General features: G+C 39.1%; 1 protein-coding gene across 1 annotated transcript in view; it reads right to left on the bottom strand.

Annotated features, from left to right (window-relative positions):
- Positions 1-218: 218 nt before the first annotated feature.
- The window catches only part of SRGAP1 (SLIT-ROBO Rho GTPase activating protein 1), a 276096-nt gene continuing 260268 nt past the window's right edge, over positions 219-16046 (bottom strand). Inside the window, exons 18-22 of the mRNA XM_090273550.1 lie at positions 15784-15863; positions 7504-7684; positions 6178-6312; positions 5697-6036; positions 219-1693 (exon numbers count right to left, since the gene is read on the bottom strand). Of these exons, the coding sequence (XP_090129676.1) occupies positions 1316-1693; positions 5697-6036; positions 6178-6312; positions 7504-7684; positions 15784-15863 (1114 nt within the window). The 3' untranslated portion in view covers positions 219-1315. The remainder of the gene's footprint in view (positions 1694-5696; positions 6037-6177; positions 6313-7503; positions 7685-15783; positions 15864-16046) is intronic.

The following is a 16046-nucleotide window of genomic DNA, read 5'->3' as shown; positions in this document are numbered from 1 at the left end:
ATATAGCATAAATATGGGCTAAAGAAAAAATGTCTATGTGCAAGGATGTCAGAGAAAGGGAGTGCAAAGAGGGTGCCTAATGGAGTCAGGTGACTACGTTAGTTATATAAAGACCACACATGAAAAGAAAAGTAAAAAAAAGAGTCATGGTTCCAAGGTACAAAACTGGGAAGAAATGGTCCTGGAATCATGAGGTAACCCTCCCACCATGGCCAGCACAGCTCTCACTCCAGTACCATGCCGGTTCTAGGTTGGCTGAAAGAGCCAAAAGGAGAGGCAAGGTGGAGATTCAATGTAGAATCATCAGGTCTCTGCAGCATGTTTAAAGGAGCCAAGATTGTTTAGTCAGGAGAAGAGAAGGCCAAGTGAACCCAGGACCTGTGTGCTGCCTGCCTTCTCCATTTCTGCAGAGAACACTGCGGGGTAGGGAGCTGGAAATAATTTCTAGGCGGTTATTGAACCACAGATCTCAGGAGGACTTTGCGGAGCAGTGTAACAAGAAAGTCTTTAGAATTAGACTGTTCTAGTCCTTTGTGAATGCATGGGATGGAGCTGGAAATCTTCTTGGGCCTGGTTACGCTCGTGGAAGGAGTCACAGTGATAGCTCTGCAGAACTGTCTCTCTCCTTTCCCAGGTTCAGTTCGAGCAGTAACCATAGAGGTTCTACCCTCTTCTGCTGAGTCCTTAACCCAGACCCAGGGAAATGACTTCTTATGAAAGAGGCAATCACCCAATCATTCAGGCTGTGGGTTGAAGGTCCCACTGGGAATATCCACCCCACTGTGACGACTGCAAGTCTTTATCATGAGCTGAACCTTGCCCCCTGCATGGAATCAGAGGTGCTCACTGTCAGCTCCCAAACAATGCCATTATCACCTTTCAGCCATTGCCCCAAGTGCCAGAGACCAACCCTGGTTATACTCCAAAGCGTGGGACCCAGATTCTCGTGCCTTCGGACCCAGACATTTCTGCCTCACCCAGGCTACACTGAACTTGAAGCACTATGCAATGCCAAGAGCGGAGTGGTGTTGCCTTCATTACAAATGGTGCAGCATTGAATTTTCAAGTAAGTCTAAGTGTGTCTATTGTCTTTAAAATGACATATGTCCAGTCATTTAAAAAAAAAAGAAATTAAAAAATACAAATGCCCATGTCAATTTAGGTAGTCTCTTGATGTTACATTTGAGAACGTAGAAAAGTCAGAAGATCTCCAGTTATAAGCACAAAACTAAGGAAAGGTATGGATCATTGACTTTTGTCATTGATCCATTTTCTTTTTTTAATCACCTCCTTCTATGACCTTGCTCAGTGGTGTTTACATTGTGCAAGACTTGTCTGTTGGACCCTGGGAAGGAGGTGCAGGTCCTATGGTAGGGTTTGTTTTTGGAAGAACAGCAGGTTTTGGCCTTAGGGCTGGAGGCTTCAGCTGCACGCCCATTCTGGGTGCCACCATAGGTTTGAAAGTGCTCATGGTGTCACAGGAGGAGCTAGTGCTTCGTCGAATCTGAGGCTCTGAGCTCCTGAGGGCAACGCTGTGCAAAGGGCTGAGAGATTCTGTGGAAGTGGCTGGGGTAGGAGAGTTTTTTACTTGTTCTAAGGTATCCAGAACCACATCTGGGGCATGCTTTGCCGTACTCTGCCTCTCCAGTTCTCGAAGTTCATTCAAAGCGGTGTTCATCGTCTCTTCAATATCCTGTTGTGAAATCATTAGAAAGAGAGAACAAACTGATAATTAATATTAATGCACAGAAACCCACATATTTCATTTCAAGCAAATAGGCCAGCAAAATTATGAATGTTTTAACTTCATTGTAGGTAGAAAGGGTATAAACATAATGTCATCTCGTGTAATTATTTTGACTCCAAATGTTCAGGAGACCGAGATACAATGGCTCATGGAGCCATTTATCAAACAATTGCCATTCTAAGTCACCATGTACCCTTCTGGTGGTTTCTACCTTACATGCTGACTTTTTATATAGAATTGTACTTTATTTTGTGGTAAAATGTAGCTTAAACTCAGATATCACAACAGTTTCTCAAGAAACAAAAGCAAATTGCAATAAAAAATTAGGTTTCTTTCATTCATTAAACAAATATCTGTTGAACACTTACTATGTACTTGGCTAACTCCTCGCAGTTCTTCAAAAATCAGTGTGAGCATTCTCCTAATGATCATGACCAGTGGACCAGAATGGAGATGGTGCTGCTCATGGAGGGCATTTTTGTAATATAGTGTGTGTGTGTTTAAATGCCATAACAATCGGGTGGTATCATTAGCATTTGGTGGGCAGGGGCCAGGCATATTAGCTATTTTGCAAGTGTCCTAGAGAGTTTACATGCAGTAAGTTGTCCCACAAGTCGTTCAACTTTTGAATGTCCTCCAGAGATTTATGTGGGTGAAAATCTGTTTTTACTAACCTGAGCCTAGAACCTAATTCTTTCTTATATATAAATATAATCTGTTTTTAAATGGTGTTAAGTTTTCTAGGAATAAAGTGATCAAATAAATTATACTCTATTTTGATTGGGACTGACCCAGGGCTGTCCACCATTAAGAAAAATCACATCACTAATGCAAATACCTTTCATGGAATTTGTGTTAAGACTAACTTAATACTTTTACATCAATGTGCATTTTTATTCTTTTATTTATTTTTTTCTTTAAAGAGTTTATTTATTTATTTATTTATTTTTAGAGAGAGGGGAAAGGAGGGAGACAGACAGGGAGAGAAACATTGATGTGAGAGAGAAATATTGATTGGTTGCCTCTGGAATGCTTTCTACCTGGGGACTGAGACTGCAAACTAGGCATGTGCCCTGACCAGGAATTGAACTGGTGACCTTTCACTTTGTGGGACAACATGCAACCAACCGACTGAGCCATGCTTGTCAGTGCTCAATGTGCATTTTTAATTGTATTTATAGTAATTCTACATGTTGGTGAAAGCATCTCATTACTTCATTTGTCTTCTAGTGTTGCTAAGCATTAACTGAAATACATTTGTTTTAATATTTATTCCCTTTTATTTTCCTTTATATTATTATGTTCAGAGATTAATATATATTTTTAAATGAGGTATTTTATCTAATAAATTTATTTCAGATAGTAAAAGGAGAATTACAAAATATTTTGTTTCAAAATGTGGAGTGTGCTGCATCAATAGATAAATGGATAAGCAAAATGTGATATATACAGACAATGGAATATTATTTGGCCTTAAAAAGGAAGAAAATCCTGCCATTAGCTACAACATGGATGAATCTCGTGGGTATTATGTTAAGCGGAATAAGACAGTCAGAAAAGACAAATACTGTATGGTTCATTTATACAAGGCACTCACACTCATAGCCTAAGCAGAAAGTAGAATGGTGGTGGCCAGGGACAGGGGGGAGGGGCAAAAGGGGAGTTGTTCTTCAAGGAGTATACAGTTTTTGTTTTACAAGATGAAAAAGTCCTGGAAATCTGTTTTACAACAATGTGAATATACTGAAGTGTACAGTTAAAAATGTCTAAGATGGTAAACTTCACATTACGTGTTTTTAGCACACACACACACGAAAAGTGGAGTATGAGGCAGGGTGAGTGGAGGACCACTGCTCTGGTCTGAGTGAAAGACCTCTCCTTTCACTCACCTGGAGTATAACCCTTATGGCAATGCACAGTGGTAACTGATTTCCACATCTAACCCCGTCACTGAACTGTAAGCACCTTCAAGCAGTGGCTGGCTACTGATTTAACTTTGCGTCCATAAAGCCTAGCATAGGACCTGGCGTAGAGTAAGTGCTCAATAAAGGCATGCTAAATGAATAAACCAAAACATGATGATCACATTGGATACTGAAGTTAAAAAAATTGCATTAGGGATTCCACTGATTTGTTTAATGAAAGAATACGCATATTTTTTTGTATGAATACCATGATGGCAGGCTTAGTTGTCCCCCTGGGAAAGTCTGGAGATGAGAGATGGAAAGATAAATAAAGGACACAGCTGGAAGCCATTTTGTGAGGATGACATCACTTTTTAAGTGATTACTTTCATATGTGACTTCCATTTGATGCTAAGCATATGGATTTGTTTTTATAACAAGTTTTTGCCCCGGAGAGAATGTAGAGAGCCTTGTTTATCTTTTGAGTTTTTTTTTTTTTTTTTTCATGATTTACAAAGAAAGGATTTCCTGGTTCTAGAAGCAAAAGGGTTAAATAGACCTTATTACACCTTCCCATCCCTAAGTTCCTAATTCCCTGTCTCTCTAACCCAAATCCCGTTTCACCTGTTTATTACAAGTAGCAATGTTATGACTTTCTCAAATCATAGTCAAATTCACTGGTTCTAATTAGGTCTCAAAGGGTCCTGCAGAGATAGCACTTCAAATAGAGAAAACCAAAAAGGTCAAAAGTCTTTTTGATTTTTGTTGAAAAACTGTTATGTACTTAAAATTGTTTTGATTTTTTAAAAACATATCAAACTTCTTACACAATCTAATTTGTTATTGAATATTCTTTTTACTTAGGACATTGAAAATATCTTAGAAATATGTCATGTCAATGCAGGTTTTCTTGGGTGTTTTTTATTAAAAATAATGCATCTTTACTACTTCCCCATGTTTGTTCTATTCATTTCTCATTCACTTTCTTTTTTGATCTATTCAGTTTTACGCTTCAGTGACAGCTGCAAGATGCTTTAGATTACTCAAATGGCAAAGCTTGAATTTATTTACCTCCTTTGTCACTGGCTATACATACACTTAAAAAAAAGTCCTCACCTGAGGATATATTTATTGATTTGAGAGAGAGATGAAGGAGAGGAAGGGGGAGGCGGGCAGAGAGAGAGAGAGAGAGAGAGAGAGAGAGAGAAATCGATGTGAGAGAGAAATAGCATTCAGTTGTCTCCCGTACGCGCCCCGACTGGGTATCGAACATATAACCTAGGTATGTCCTGACTGGGGTTTGAACCTGCAAACTTTTGGTGTATGGGACGATACTCCAACCACCTCAGCCACCTGGTTAAGGCCACACATTTTTGATGGCTATGCTACAAAAAAAACTAGAGGGAAAAAATGGTAGAACTATGGGAAAATCAATTATCCAATAATATTGTTTTACAGGTACTTTTACTTTGTCAAGTCTAATCACTAGGAAAAAGTACAAAGCCCTCTGCAGTCCCTGTTGGGAAGTGAAGACACACAGACATTCAACAGTGACAGAGTATCCAGACACGCTGTTCTTCAAACAGCTAACCATGATTTCTCATATTATTTATTGACTAATCCATCACATCCTGTATTAAAATTTTTCTGTTTCTGGGCTCTCCATACTGTTCCATCAATTTGTCTGTTTTACTAACTTTAGCATGCATTTAGGATCTGGTAGAGCTAGTCCTTCCTTATTATTCTTCTCTGCAAAATTTTTCCATCTATGTAGCAATGATACATTTGAATGCCCTGGGCCCTACATTTCTGCCGTGACTCTGTTTAAATCAATATAAACCTAATGTACTTGGGCCTTTCCAGTAACAAATGGTTCTTCAAGAGACCCATAGTGAGGTCTTAAATTAAAGAATGGGCTAATTTCCTTTCTGTTTTCATTAATTGGTTCAATATGAAATACATGGCTACAAAAAAGTAAATCCTACATACCCACTTCATCACGCCCCATGTACCTGGCATGCACTGGTCCCTTAAAAGCATCCTACCTGAGCGATTGTCTCTGGGTCCAGTGGCTTGTGGTCACTGAAGCCTGAGTATTGCCCGGATGACGTGGACCTTCTAATAGGAGGGCTGTCCATCTTCTTGAGGGAGTCGTGTCGGCTGATATTGGTCAGGCTGCCGTGGCCTGGCCGGCGCCTCCTCTCTGGACTGTCGTTGTTGAGGCCACGGCTCTGCAGCAGGCCCCGGGGGTGACTGGCCAGGTTTGGGGACCCCAGGTCAATGGAGGAGTTGGATAGAGCATGTGGGGGGTGAAGGGGACAATGGCCATCACTGGTTCTACCAGGACGCCTTACTGGAGGGGGTGGTTCTCCTCTTTTTCTTTGTCTAGACATAACACAGAGAGAAAGAGAGAGAAAAGGAGAGCTTATCACACTGGGTAATGCTGCAAAGAAGCGGGAACTGTGGCTCCTCACAGCCCCCAGGAGAAGTGGGTGTTCGGGGTCCTGATTCTCAGACTCCACGTACCTGGCTAAATAGCCGTCAGGATGACGGTCCGTAGGGGAGTTCATGTCCTTGGATGAAGACTTTTCTTCAGTGACTGGCCCACTGCTGGCCTCGCTGTCAGCTTTTTGGCTCAGAGTGTCTGAAAATGTATCATCCCTGAAATAATGAGAATCAAGAGTGAGGGTCTTTTGTTAGATAAACCAGAACAACAACAAAAAAAGTGATAGCGTTTATGTATGTAATAACTTTTTTCTTTTTGTTATAAAAAGAATACAATTTCATGCAGAAAAAGTGGAAAATTCAGATAGACAAAAAGGAGTGGAATAACAATCACTCATAATATAACCTCCAGAGACAATTACTCTTAGAATTATAAAAAAAAATCCTTCTACACTTTAAAAAATGCCTGGGATACATATCTATAAGTATGTGCATATACAAGGTAGGGCAAATGTAGGTTTACAGTTATGAGTACATGAAACATGGAGTTTATTCTTAAATTATTATTTATTAATTATTGTATTATTTTCCATAGGAAAAACTGTAAACCTGCTTTTGCCCCACCCTCTATATGTATAGTATTTACATCATAGATGCTTATGTTTATATACTTTAGATACATATGACTGATCTGTATATACACACAATATTTCTTGGATTCTGAGTTACAAGTTTGAACATTTCTAAAATGAGGTTGAATCATACGTTTACCTTACACGTTTTATGTGATATATTTCTCTCTTCCTTGAAAAGCTACTCTTAAATTGGTTCTGCATGTGAAATACCATATTCACTAAGTAGGTATTATACTGTACATATCACTTTGTAAATTGCTTCTTTCAGTTATATATTACGATCATCTTCCAATCTCTTTAAATAATTTTGAAATTAGAGCTTCCTCATCAGCAAAAAAAAAAAAAAAAAAAAAGAAGCAGCAGCAGCAGCCTGGAGATGATACTTTTAAAACGTTAGGTCAGTATCTTCTCTTTTGGGAATGTGGAATTGAAACGGTAGACAGACACCAAAAGAAAGCCCCGCTATTTCTGGAATTAGCAGCATCACTTCAGCTCTTAACATTATTCTCTGCACAGGTTCTAAGAATCTGGGAGCTTCAAAAGGCATCTCTCACTAGTCCTTGCTCTCAAGCTCCTGGTAGAGTTTGGGAAATGAAAACCTAAAGTTCTGCTTTCAGAGACCCATGACCTAGGTGAAGAACTGTGCCCAGCTCAGAAGTGTTAACTCTGTCTTTCCTCCTGCTCTTTTCTCACAAGACCAAGGGCAGTGCAAGAACAAAAGGTGGAGTCTCCTCTGGAGAGCACTCTGGCGGTCAGCGTGGGGACTACTCACATATCCTGCACCACTATGTACTGGTGAGGCACAAGGCCGTCAACCCCGTTGTGCCTTCCTTCCCACCAGTCCTCGGAGGCGCGGTGATACAGCAGCAGGGACGCTCCCTTCTTGAAGGACAGTTCTCTGGCAGATCGCCCAACATAGTCAAACTTGGCTATGGCTTCTATCGGCTCACATTCTACAAAGAACACACCAGAAAGTGGTGAGGGGCAGGATTGTTAGGAAGGCATGATACACTATCGAAATGGTCTAGGTGAGGCCTTAGAAATAAACAAGGCTATTTTAATATCCAGAGAGAACAAGGGAATAAACAAATCACCAAGAAAGAGAAAATAAGGATGTTAAAAAGATATAGAAAAACATTCTTTGGCTGTCAACAGTTTTTCAGGCAAAGAAAAATTGAACATTAGATCTTAATTTCCCCAGCCTCTTACAAGAAGTACAATGATAATCTAATAAAACATATTTTAAAGTTTGCAATATGGTATATAAGATCTCTCCTTGGGTTGTAATATCCTCTACAATAGCTCCAATGTTATTTTGACATCGATGGAGTTCCCTTGTGACATGTTAACTCCATTTATAATGTGGAAAAATCACTATCCCAGAACACAAGGAAGTTTATGTTTTATTTGCTTATTTAAAAAAAATCAAATTTACAAACCTTGCCACATTAAATACTATTTGAATACATTTAATTTCCTCATCTACTTTTTCTGCACTATCATATCTTCAAACTACCACTAACAGTAAAGACAACTTTGTTTTCTCTAGTATCAGGAACAAATTCTGGATAGTATCTATGACATAAGCATAACTTAAAGACTGTCCAGTACTATAATTAAAGACCAGATTAAAAAATTGTATTTTCTAGAGATCAAAAGATATTCAAGGGGATTATAGTGAGTGAAAAAAGCTAACCTCAAAAGATTATATACTGTATGATTCCATTTATATAGCATGTTTCAAGGAACATAATATTGAGATAGAGACTTGATTAATGGTTGCCAAAGGTTGGTGTGGGGGAGGCAACAGAAGGAAAGGCAATGGCTGTAAAAGGACAGCACAAGGCATCCTTGTGACGGACCTGTTCTTTATCTTGACTGCTATCATGGTCATGCAAATCTATATATGTGCTAAAACCTTATCGAACTAAATAAACGGATACACAAATGAGTGCATATAAAACTGGTAAAATGTGAATATATGGTGAATGGACTGTATCAACATCTATCTCCTGATTGTGATATTACACTATAGTTATGTAAAATATTATTACCTTTGCAGGAGACTGGGTGAAGGATATATGAGATCTCTGTATTAATTATTTCATCAACATATGAATCTATAATAATCTCAAAATAAAAAGTTTGAAAAAGACATTGAATTCTGGGCCTAGAATTGGAATTTCGGCTCAGGTCTAATTCTGACACAAATATCAAAGTCAAAAAAGTGGACAAATTAAGTCAAACAACTATAGGAGGTGCTTTTTGTGATTCAGCATATTGTGGAAAGCCTTTCTGTGTGGAGCAGTATGATCTTTCTCTGTCTCTCCCACCATTGCCCCATCCTCTTCTCTGCTATCAACTGTAGTAGGTGAATAAACTTCTAATCAATAATACACAGAATTAAAAAGGGCCGATACTTAGAGAAATATATCTATGCCATGAGCGATACCTCATTTGCTAAAAACTGAGTATGTATTAGTTTCCAAATACTCTAGAATATATATGTGCATATAACAGATTAAAACCTAAATATCTGTCAAATACTTTCTCAGGAAATTGTCTTCTGTTTTCCTTGGTAACAAACCTTCTCATTTAAGACAGTTAATTTTTCCCAAAGTTCATCGCAGTATCTTCAATATCTGTTGTACTTATATGGAATAACTTGCCCAAGAAGTCCTCGACTAGCCAGTTAAGCTTCTTTCTCACTTAATACAGTCAAACATTCTCCAGGACATGTAGTGTAAAGGCATAAAATTCAACAAATACATTAAAAAAGCTTAGGATTTGCCTTATCTAAAGGGCCTGGGTGAATTTCAGCCATATAACTAAAGTAAAGACAATATATACCCCATCTTTTTGCTAATAGATAATTTTTAAGGTGAATAATATTTCATATTGCATGCAGTATAATTCTCAGCAAAGTATATAAAAGTAATTTTAAAACAACAGTTTAGTCCTTTAACAATTGACTATAACTTTAGAACATATGTTAATACTCTGGTATTCCCTCTTAAAATTATATTTTCTTTATTAAAACAATATAAATAGCAGTTTTATTGAATATCTACTAGTCTGCTTCATAGAGGAGGAATATAACTTTGTATTCAAAGATACTGACTTTTTAGTTTGTTCTGAACTTGCAGTTGCAGAATAAATCCTGGTTCATCTGAGATGACAGATACCACATTTTTTTCCAATTTATTTTATTTAATTTTTAACAGGGTTACTTTTATTTTATTTAATTTTAATTTAATTTTATTTATCTGTTTTTAGAGAGAGGGGAAAGGAGAAAGAGAGGGAGAGAAACATCAATGTGTGGTTGCCTCTCACGCGCCCCCATCTGCGGACCTGGGGTGCAACCTAGTCATGTGCCCTGACTGGGAATTGAACCAGTGACACTTGGTTTGCAGAGCGATGCTCAATCCACTGAGCCACAGCAACCAGGCCGATACCACATTTTTTACTGCAGTTCTCTCTGGGGGACACAAATAAACATACCCATGGGAGAATGAAGACATGTCAATTTATTAAAACAAACTTCATAAGCCCCAGTTAGCTCAATAGGTTAGAGCAGGGTTCAATCCCTGGTCAGGACACATACAAGAATCAGCCAATGAATACATAAATAAGAGGAATAACAAATTGATGTTTCTCTCTCTCTTCCGCCCCTTCTTCCCTCTCCAATATGAATAAAAAAAAAAAAGAACTTTATGACATTAACTTGTAAATTCCTATGTGAACACCCCCATGTATTAAAAATTTATTTTTTTGAAAAAAAAAAAAAGATACCAGCTCATAACATAGTGTACAATCCATGTACCTGTCAATGAAAAATGAAGAAAGAACCATTAATGGTCTTTAATGTCATTCATTCATATATTGTCAATGCTGGCCAAGGGCTATTTAAGGCTATTTAATATATATATATAAATATTTTATCATAATCCCATAATCATACCTCTGTGCTCATTTTCTCTTCTTTTTATTTTTTTGAGACAACTAGCAACAGGATTATCAGTCTTTGCTTATTTAGTTCAAACATGGAGAGGTTATGAAAGAATGACCAGATGAATCAGAAGTACATTTTATTGGTAACCCTCCTACATTCTGAGCAATTTTATTATTTTATTTTAACTCTTTCTGTTCCCATGAGAGTCATTTCACTGTCAAGTGTCAATCATAAGCTATTTATACACATCTTAGTCTAGTCACGGCAGCGCAAATCACTCTCAGGGCATGGCCACGCACCATACGCCTTTCACAGAGAGAGTAACATGGTCCTTTAAGGTTGGGCCAAGACTCTGTAGAAATGCTGCTGCTACCAGTAACTATAATAACAGTGTATATGATAGCTTCATTTTTCAGCATGGTTATTATAATTTTGTGCAGAAGGAAATAAAATTCAGTAGAGCTGATTTTCTGGCTGCTTGGTGCTATCAAGTCTTATATTTATATGTCTTCTAATTTTACACAAAATGGTAGTATATTACACTTTCTCCTTGGGACCTTCTTGTCCCTGACACTTTCCCTTCTATACCTGTTACCCATTGCCCTTGCAGACCATGGCTTTGTTCTGTGACAGCCTCTCTTTTGGAAATAAAAGCTATTCTCTCTGGTGAAACCATGAGGAAAAAACAAAATAAATATATGAGCAATCAAAAAAATAATCAATACTCTAATTAATTTAGTTACAGGACTTCAGGGGCTGGCTGTGGGCAAGGGTGTCTGTCTTTTGTAAGCAATGCTTTTCTTTAGCAAAATCAGGTGAACATGACCAAAATGTTATCTAAAACATGGCCCTCAGCAAAGCTTTTCTTTTATAGTCAAGAGGTAAGAGCAAATGACAGATGGCAGGGTGGTGAGACTGATGTTCGGGAAGAAAGCCAGGCGGCTTTGTCTTGGTTTCTCCTGCCCCTGGGGAAAGCAAGGAAACACTTAGAGAAGTCGTCAGTGAAAAAGGAATGAATCAGACATAAACAAAGAAACTGAAGACAAAAGAATCAATGGTGGCAGAGGTAGGACTCACAGACTTTCAGAAGCAACATCACAGCTCTCACTTCTAACCTGTATCTTCTACCCTAAGGTCAGAAAATATCAACTCATCCTTTTTTTAAAAACTAGATTTTATTTATTTTTCTATCAGAGAGAGGAAGGGAGGAAGAAAGAGAGGGAGAGAAACATGGATATGAGAAAGAAACATCAATCGTCTGTCTCTCTTATGTGCCCTGACAGGGGGACTGAAACTGACACCCAGGCATGTGCCCTGACTAGGAATCGAACCAGTGATCTTTCGTTTTGCAAATGCTGCCCAACCAACTGAGCCACACTGGTCAGGACAACTCATCCTACTTTTAAAAATACAAAGAAACTTTCCTTTTGTAGCATGGGGTGGATACACTGATTACCTTCTTGCTGAAACCAATTAGAAACATTGAATTTAAAAAATAATCTTTGTAATGGCATTAGTAAGCTATCATAACACTCAGGAATACTAAAGAACCAACACTCAATGAAAGTGGGAATCCAGCAAAGTAAAAAGAACACTAGAAAATGTGAGTCAGAGTTTGCTTCCATGGCATTTTCCCTGCCTGGTTAACTTAAGCTTTCATTTTATACAAAAGATTAGGCCTAGGGGCTGGCTTAGTGTGAAGAATCTAAGCTCCCCATCACCCCCATCATATCAGTGTCACAGTGAACTTCCAGCCCTCTACACTTCCCCACAGACTGTAAACACCCAACCTCTGTTCCTACTCCCGGGTTTAAGAAAATCATCTATCTCAAACCTTGGACCAAATCACGCCTGAGAATTACAGCTACATTCCAGGCCATAGGAGGGTTTGCAGATTCAGTTCATACTATCTGGGTGGTCTGGAAAACCTTGGGCTAAAAATTCAATGTGGTCCCAAGCTGGCTGTACCCCAGGTAGAAATAAATGTAAACCCTCTCTGGAGGAATTAACCTTCAGTTGAGCCTAAAAGGAATTCTATAGAGTTCCAAAAATATGTAAAAAATTTACAAATACACTAGAATATCAGATTCAATGAGCAAGACCCAGGAAGACTGCAGATATCAGAATGATCAGACCCATGATCTGAAACAATGGAAAGGATTAATATTATGAGTACAGAGCAAAAGATAATATAAAATGTGACCAAGCAGTAATATAAAAGTGAACCCAACAAAACAAGTAGGAAAAAAACAAAACAAAACAAAAATAAAACCCCAACCCAGTGAATGAGTTTAAAGCAGATTAGTCATAGCTGAAGAAAGAATCAAAGGCTCATGCATAGAGCTAAAGAGGTACCATGAGAAAAATGACAGCTTTATATGTTCATATTAAAAAAGGGTTTGAAAAGTAATGTTAAACATCAAGCTTAAGACATCAGAAAAAGATAAAATGATCTCTACAGAGAAAAGTATATAAGTTTATTGGGAGACATGAAGTAACTAGAAATATGTGGACTGGAAGACTGAATATTATAAAATATCAATTTTCTCCATATTAATATATATATTATCAGTGTAACTATAGTCAAAACCCTAATGGGTTTTTAGGGCTTTTTGCTTGTTTTATGAACTTGAAAAATTGAGTCTAAAAATTATATAAAATTGCAAAAAGGCCAAGAATTGTTTAGAGGGACAGAGTCAGGTGTCATGATTTGCCAGATATTAAGGTCTATTAAAAGATATCAAAATGAAGACAGTGGTATAGGAATAAATAAGTAGAACAGCGGCAAAGAACAGAGCCCGGAAATAGACTAGCGCAGAGAAGGCACCTGGGTTGTGACAGAGGTGAGGAGCCATGGAAAAGGACAATCAATGCTGGGACAGCTGGGACAATTCTGCATCTGAACGGAGAAAGAGGAACTGACGCCACTCCTTACACCACACCTCCCAATAAGCTCCTGGTAGAATAAAGACCTATATGTGGAAAACAAAACCTGAAATGATTTAAAAGAGAGTATGGGAGAATTCCCTTTATTACCTCAGGCTCAGAAGGCTTCCTTAAAGTTAGACACAAAGTGAAAGAACCTCTAACTCCTTTAAAATTAAGATCCTTTCTTCAGCAAAAGACATAATAAGCACATGAAAGAAAAGCTACAGAGCAGAAGATATTTGTAAAATATAAATCCAGTGAAAGACCTGATCCAGAGCCACAATAAACTCTTGCAAATAAGAAAAAAAACCAAAGCCAAAAGCAAAAACAAACAAACCAACCAGCAGAGAAACTAACAGTGGGTCTTCATGGCCAAAGACTTGAAAGGGATTTCACAAAAGAAGAAATCTAAACATATAAAAATGAGTAGATCTGTATTAACCATGTTTTTTTATTTTTCTGTATTCTGATATCTGGGGCCTTGTTGACCCTGTCCTTCCCAGGGTCAGCCAATTCCAACAGAACTAAACAACTCACCTGCAGTGTGCTTTTCAAATACAGTGCAACCAATCCAGAGCCCAAACCCAACCACCTCGTCTCTGGGGCTTTCACATGCTTGGTCAGCACCCACCTGTCCTAATCACCTCAGGGCCAGGTACCAGACAAGGAGAGAGGGTGCCTCTGCCCCAGAGCCCTTAAAACCTGCTTATCTTGCTTCTCCTGTTCCTGTGGAAAGCACAACAAAGACTCCTGCTCAGCTGCTCCCTCTCCCTCCCTCAGGACAGACCCTGGTTTTTTATCCTGTGGCCACCCAAGCTGTGCTGTGGTCCTTCCTCTTGGGAACAAAGTATCTTCACTGGCAATCGTCTCCTGATCCGTTGTCCTTACTATACCCCACACTTTCTACTCATACACTATATTTTGAGACATCTTCATCAGTAACCACATTAATGCATATTACATCAAGTGTTGATGAATATGTACAACTGAAAGGCTGATACACTGCTGGTGGAACTATGCATCATTACAACCACGCTCAAAAATAGTTTGGCAATATCTAGTACAGTTTGAAGGCATGCTTACTTCTAGGTGGGTATATCCCAGAGAAACTGCTGTACATTTGCAGTGGGATGGATACATGTTCAAAATATTCACAGCAGCACTGTTCTTAATGGCAAAAACAGGTAACACCCTATACATTCATCAATAATGAAATAGATAAGTACAATGAAATATTGTACAGTAGTAAATTATGTCTTCCCCTAGCTGGTTTGGCTCAGTGGATTGAGCGTCGGCCTGCGAGCTAAGTGTCGCTGGTTCGATCTTCCCGTCAGGGTACATCAGAGAAGGAAAACTCTGACTCCAAAAAACCTCCGCTGCCTTGCGGCATACCTCTTCAGGGGAAAGGCTAAGGGAGTAAACCCCAACAGAAAATCCGGAGCCGGAGTCCCTAAGGCGGTTTGACATTGTAGTCAACACCGGCAACTCCTGCGGCGCACCTGAAGCCAAGCTGTATTGACTCCGTCTTTCCCTTGGACCCTTCAGCTGCGAAGAGAGGGGGGGGTCTGCTGCATGGGCAACAGCAGACCCTCCATATCACCCTGCCCAGGCTCTGTAGCTTCAGCTTCACTGGAGAGGACACTCCAGCGTCATCGCAAGATGTCGATTCAACACGGGAGGAGACAGATACCGTGTCACTCCCGAGTCGGACTGCACAGCCATTCTCGGCGGTGCAGATAGACTCTTAAGAAGCTACACCATCGTCTCTCGAGACGGATGGGTGCCGACGACGGAGTAAATTATGTGATTAAAACTATACACTACGATGTGGATGAATCTCTGGAACATAACACTGAGTGGAAATAAATCATAGAAAGTATATACAGTATCATTTCCATTTATAGAAAGGTCAATAAAATAGAAAACGAAAGAAGAAACCATTTAAACACACAGACATACAGTGGTTTACCCGTGGGGGTAAGGAAGGCAATGGGATAAGGGGAGCAGAAAGGCAGCGATGTCCTTTTTCTTAAACTTGGTGGTGGTTCCATGGGTGTTCACTGTAATGTCATTCTTCATACTTTATACACACCTTTTGTTTCTACCGAATTCTTAATTTAAGCAATTCTTTAAAAAAGACTAGTTTTATAATAGCACAAACACAGGGCATACCGTCTTCACTGGTGTGGGGCTCCGTACCAGCGTCCTGCTCCACTTCCTCCAGTGTGCCGTGTTCACTGTAGGGGCTGTCGCTGTGGAGCCGAAATAGAAATTCTTGTGAAGCCAGAGTGGAAAGAATTTCAAAAATGAACAATTGCTGCTGCAAGGCAAAAGAGAAGACTTGGAATGGCAAAAGGGTTACTGAACAGCCTTTTCATGGAATGCGGGAACCTCCAAGAACTATCTGGTCCTACAGGAGCTTGTGTCCCTTCGTC

This window comes from Furipterus horrens, unplaced genomic scaffold, assembly GCF_987537825.1.
Source record: "Furipterus horrens unplaced genomic scaffold, mFurHor1.1.pri manual_scaffold_4, whole genome shotgun sequence".
Lineage (NCBI taxonomy): Eukaryota > Metazoa > Chordata > Mammalia > Chiroptera > Furipteridae > Furipterus > Furipterus horrens.
The sequence above is the reverse complement of the archived record's forward strand: the minus strand, read 5'-3'. Positions and strand labels throughout refer to the sequence as shown.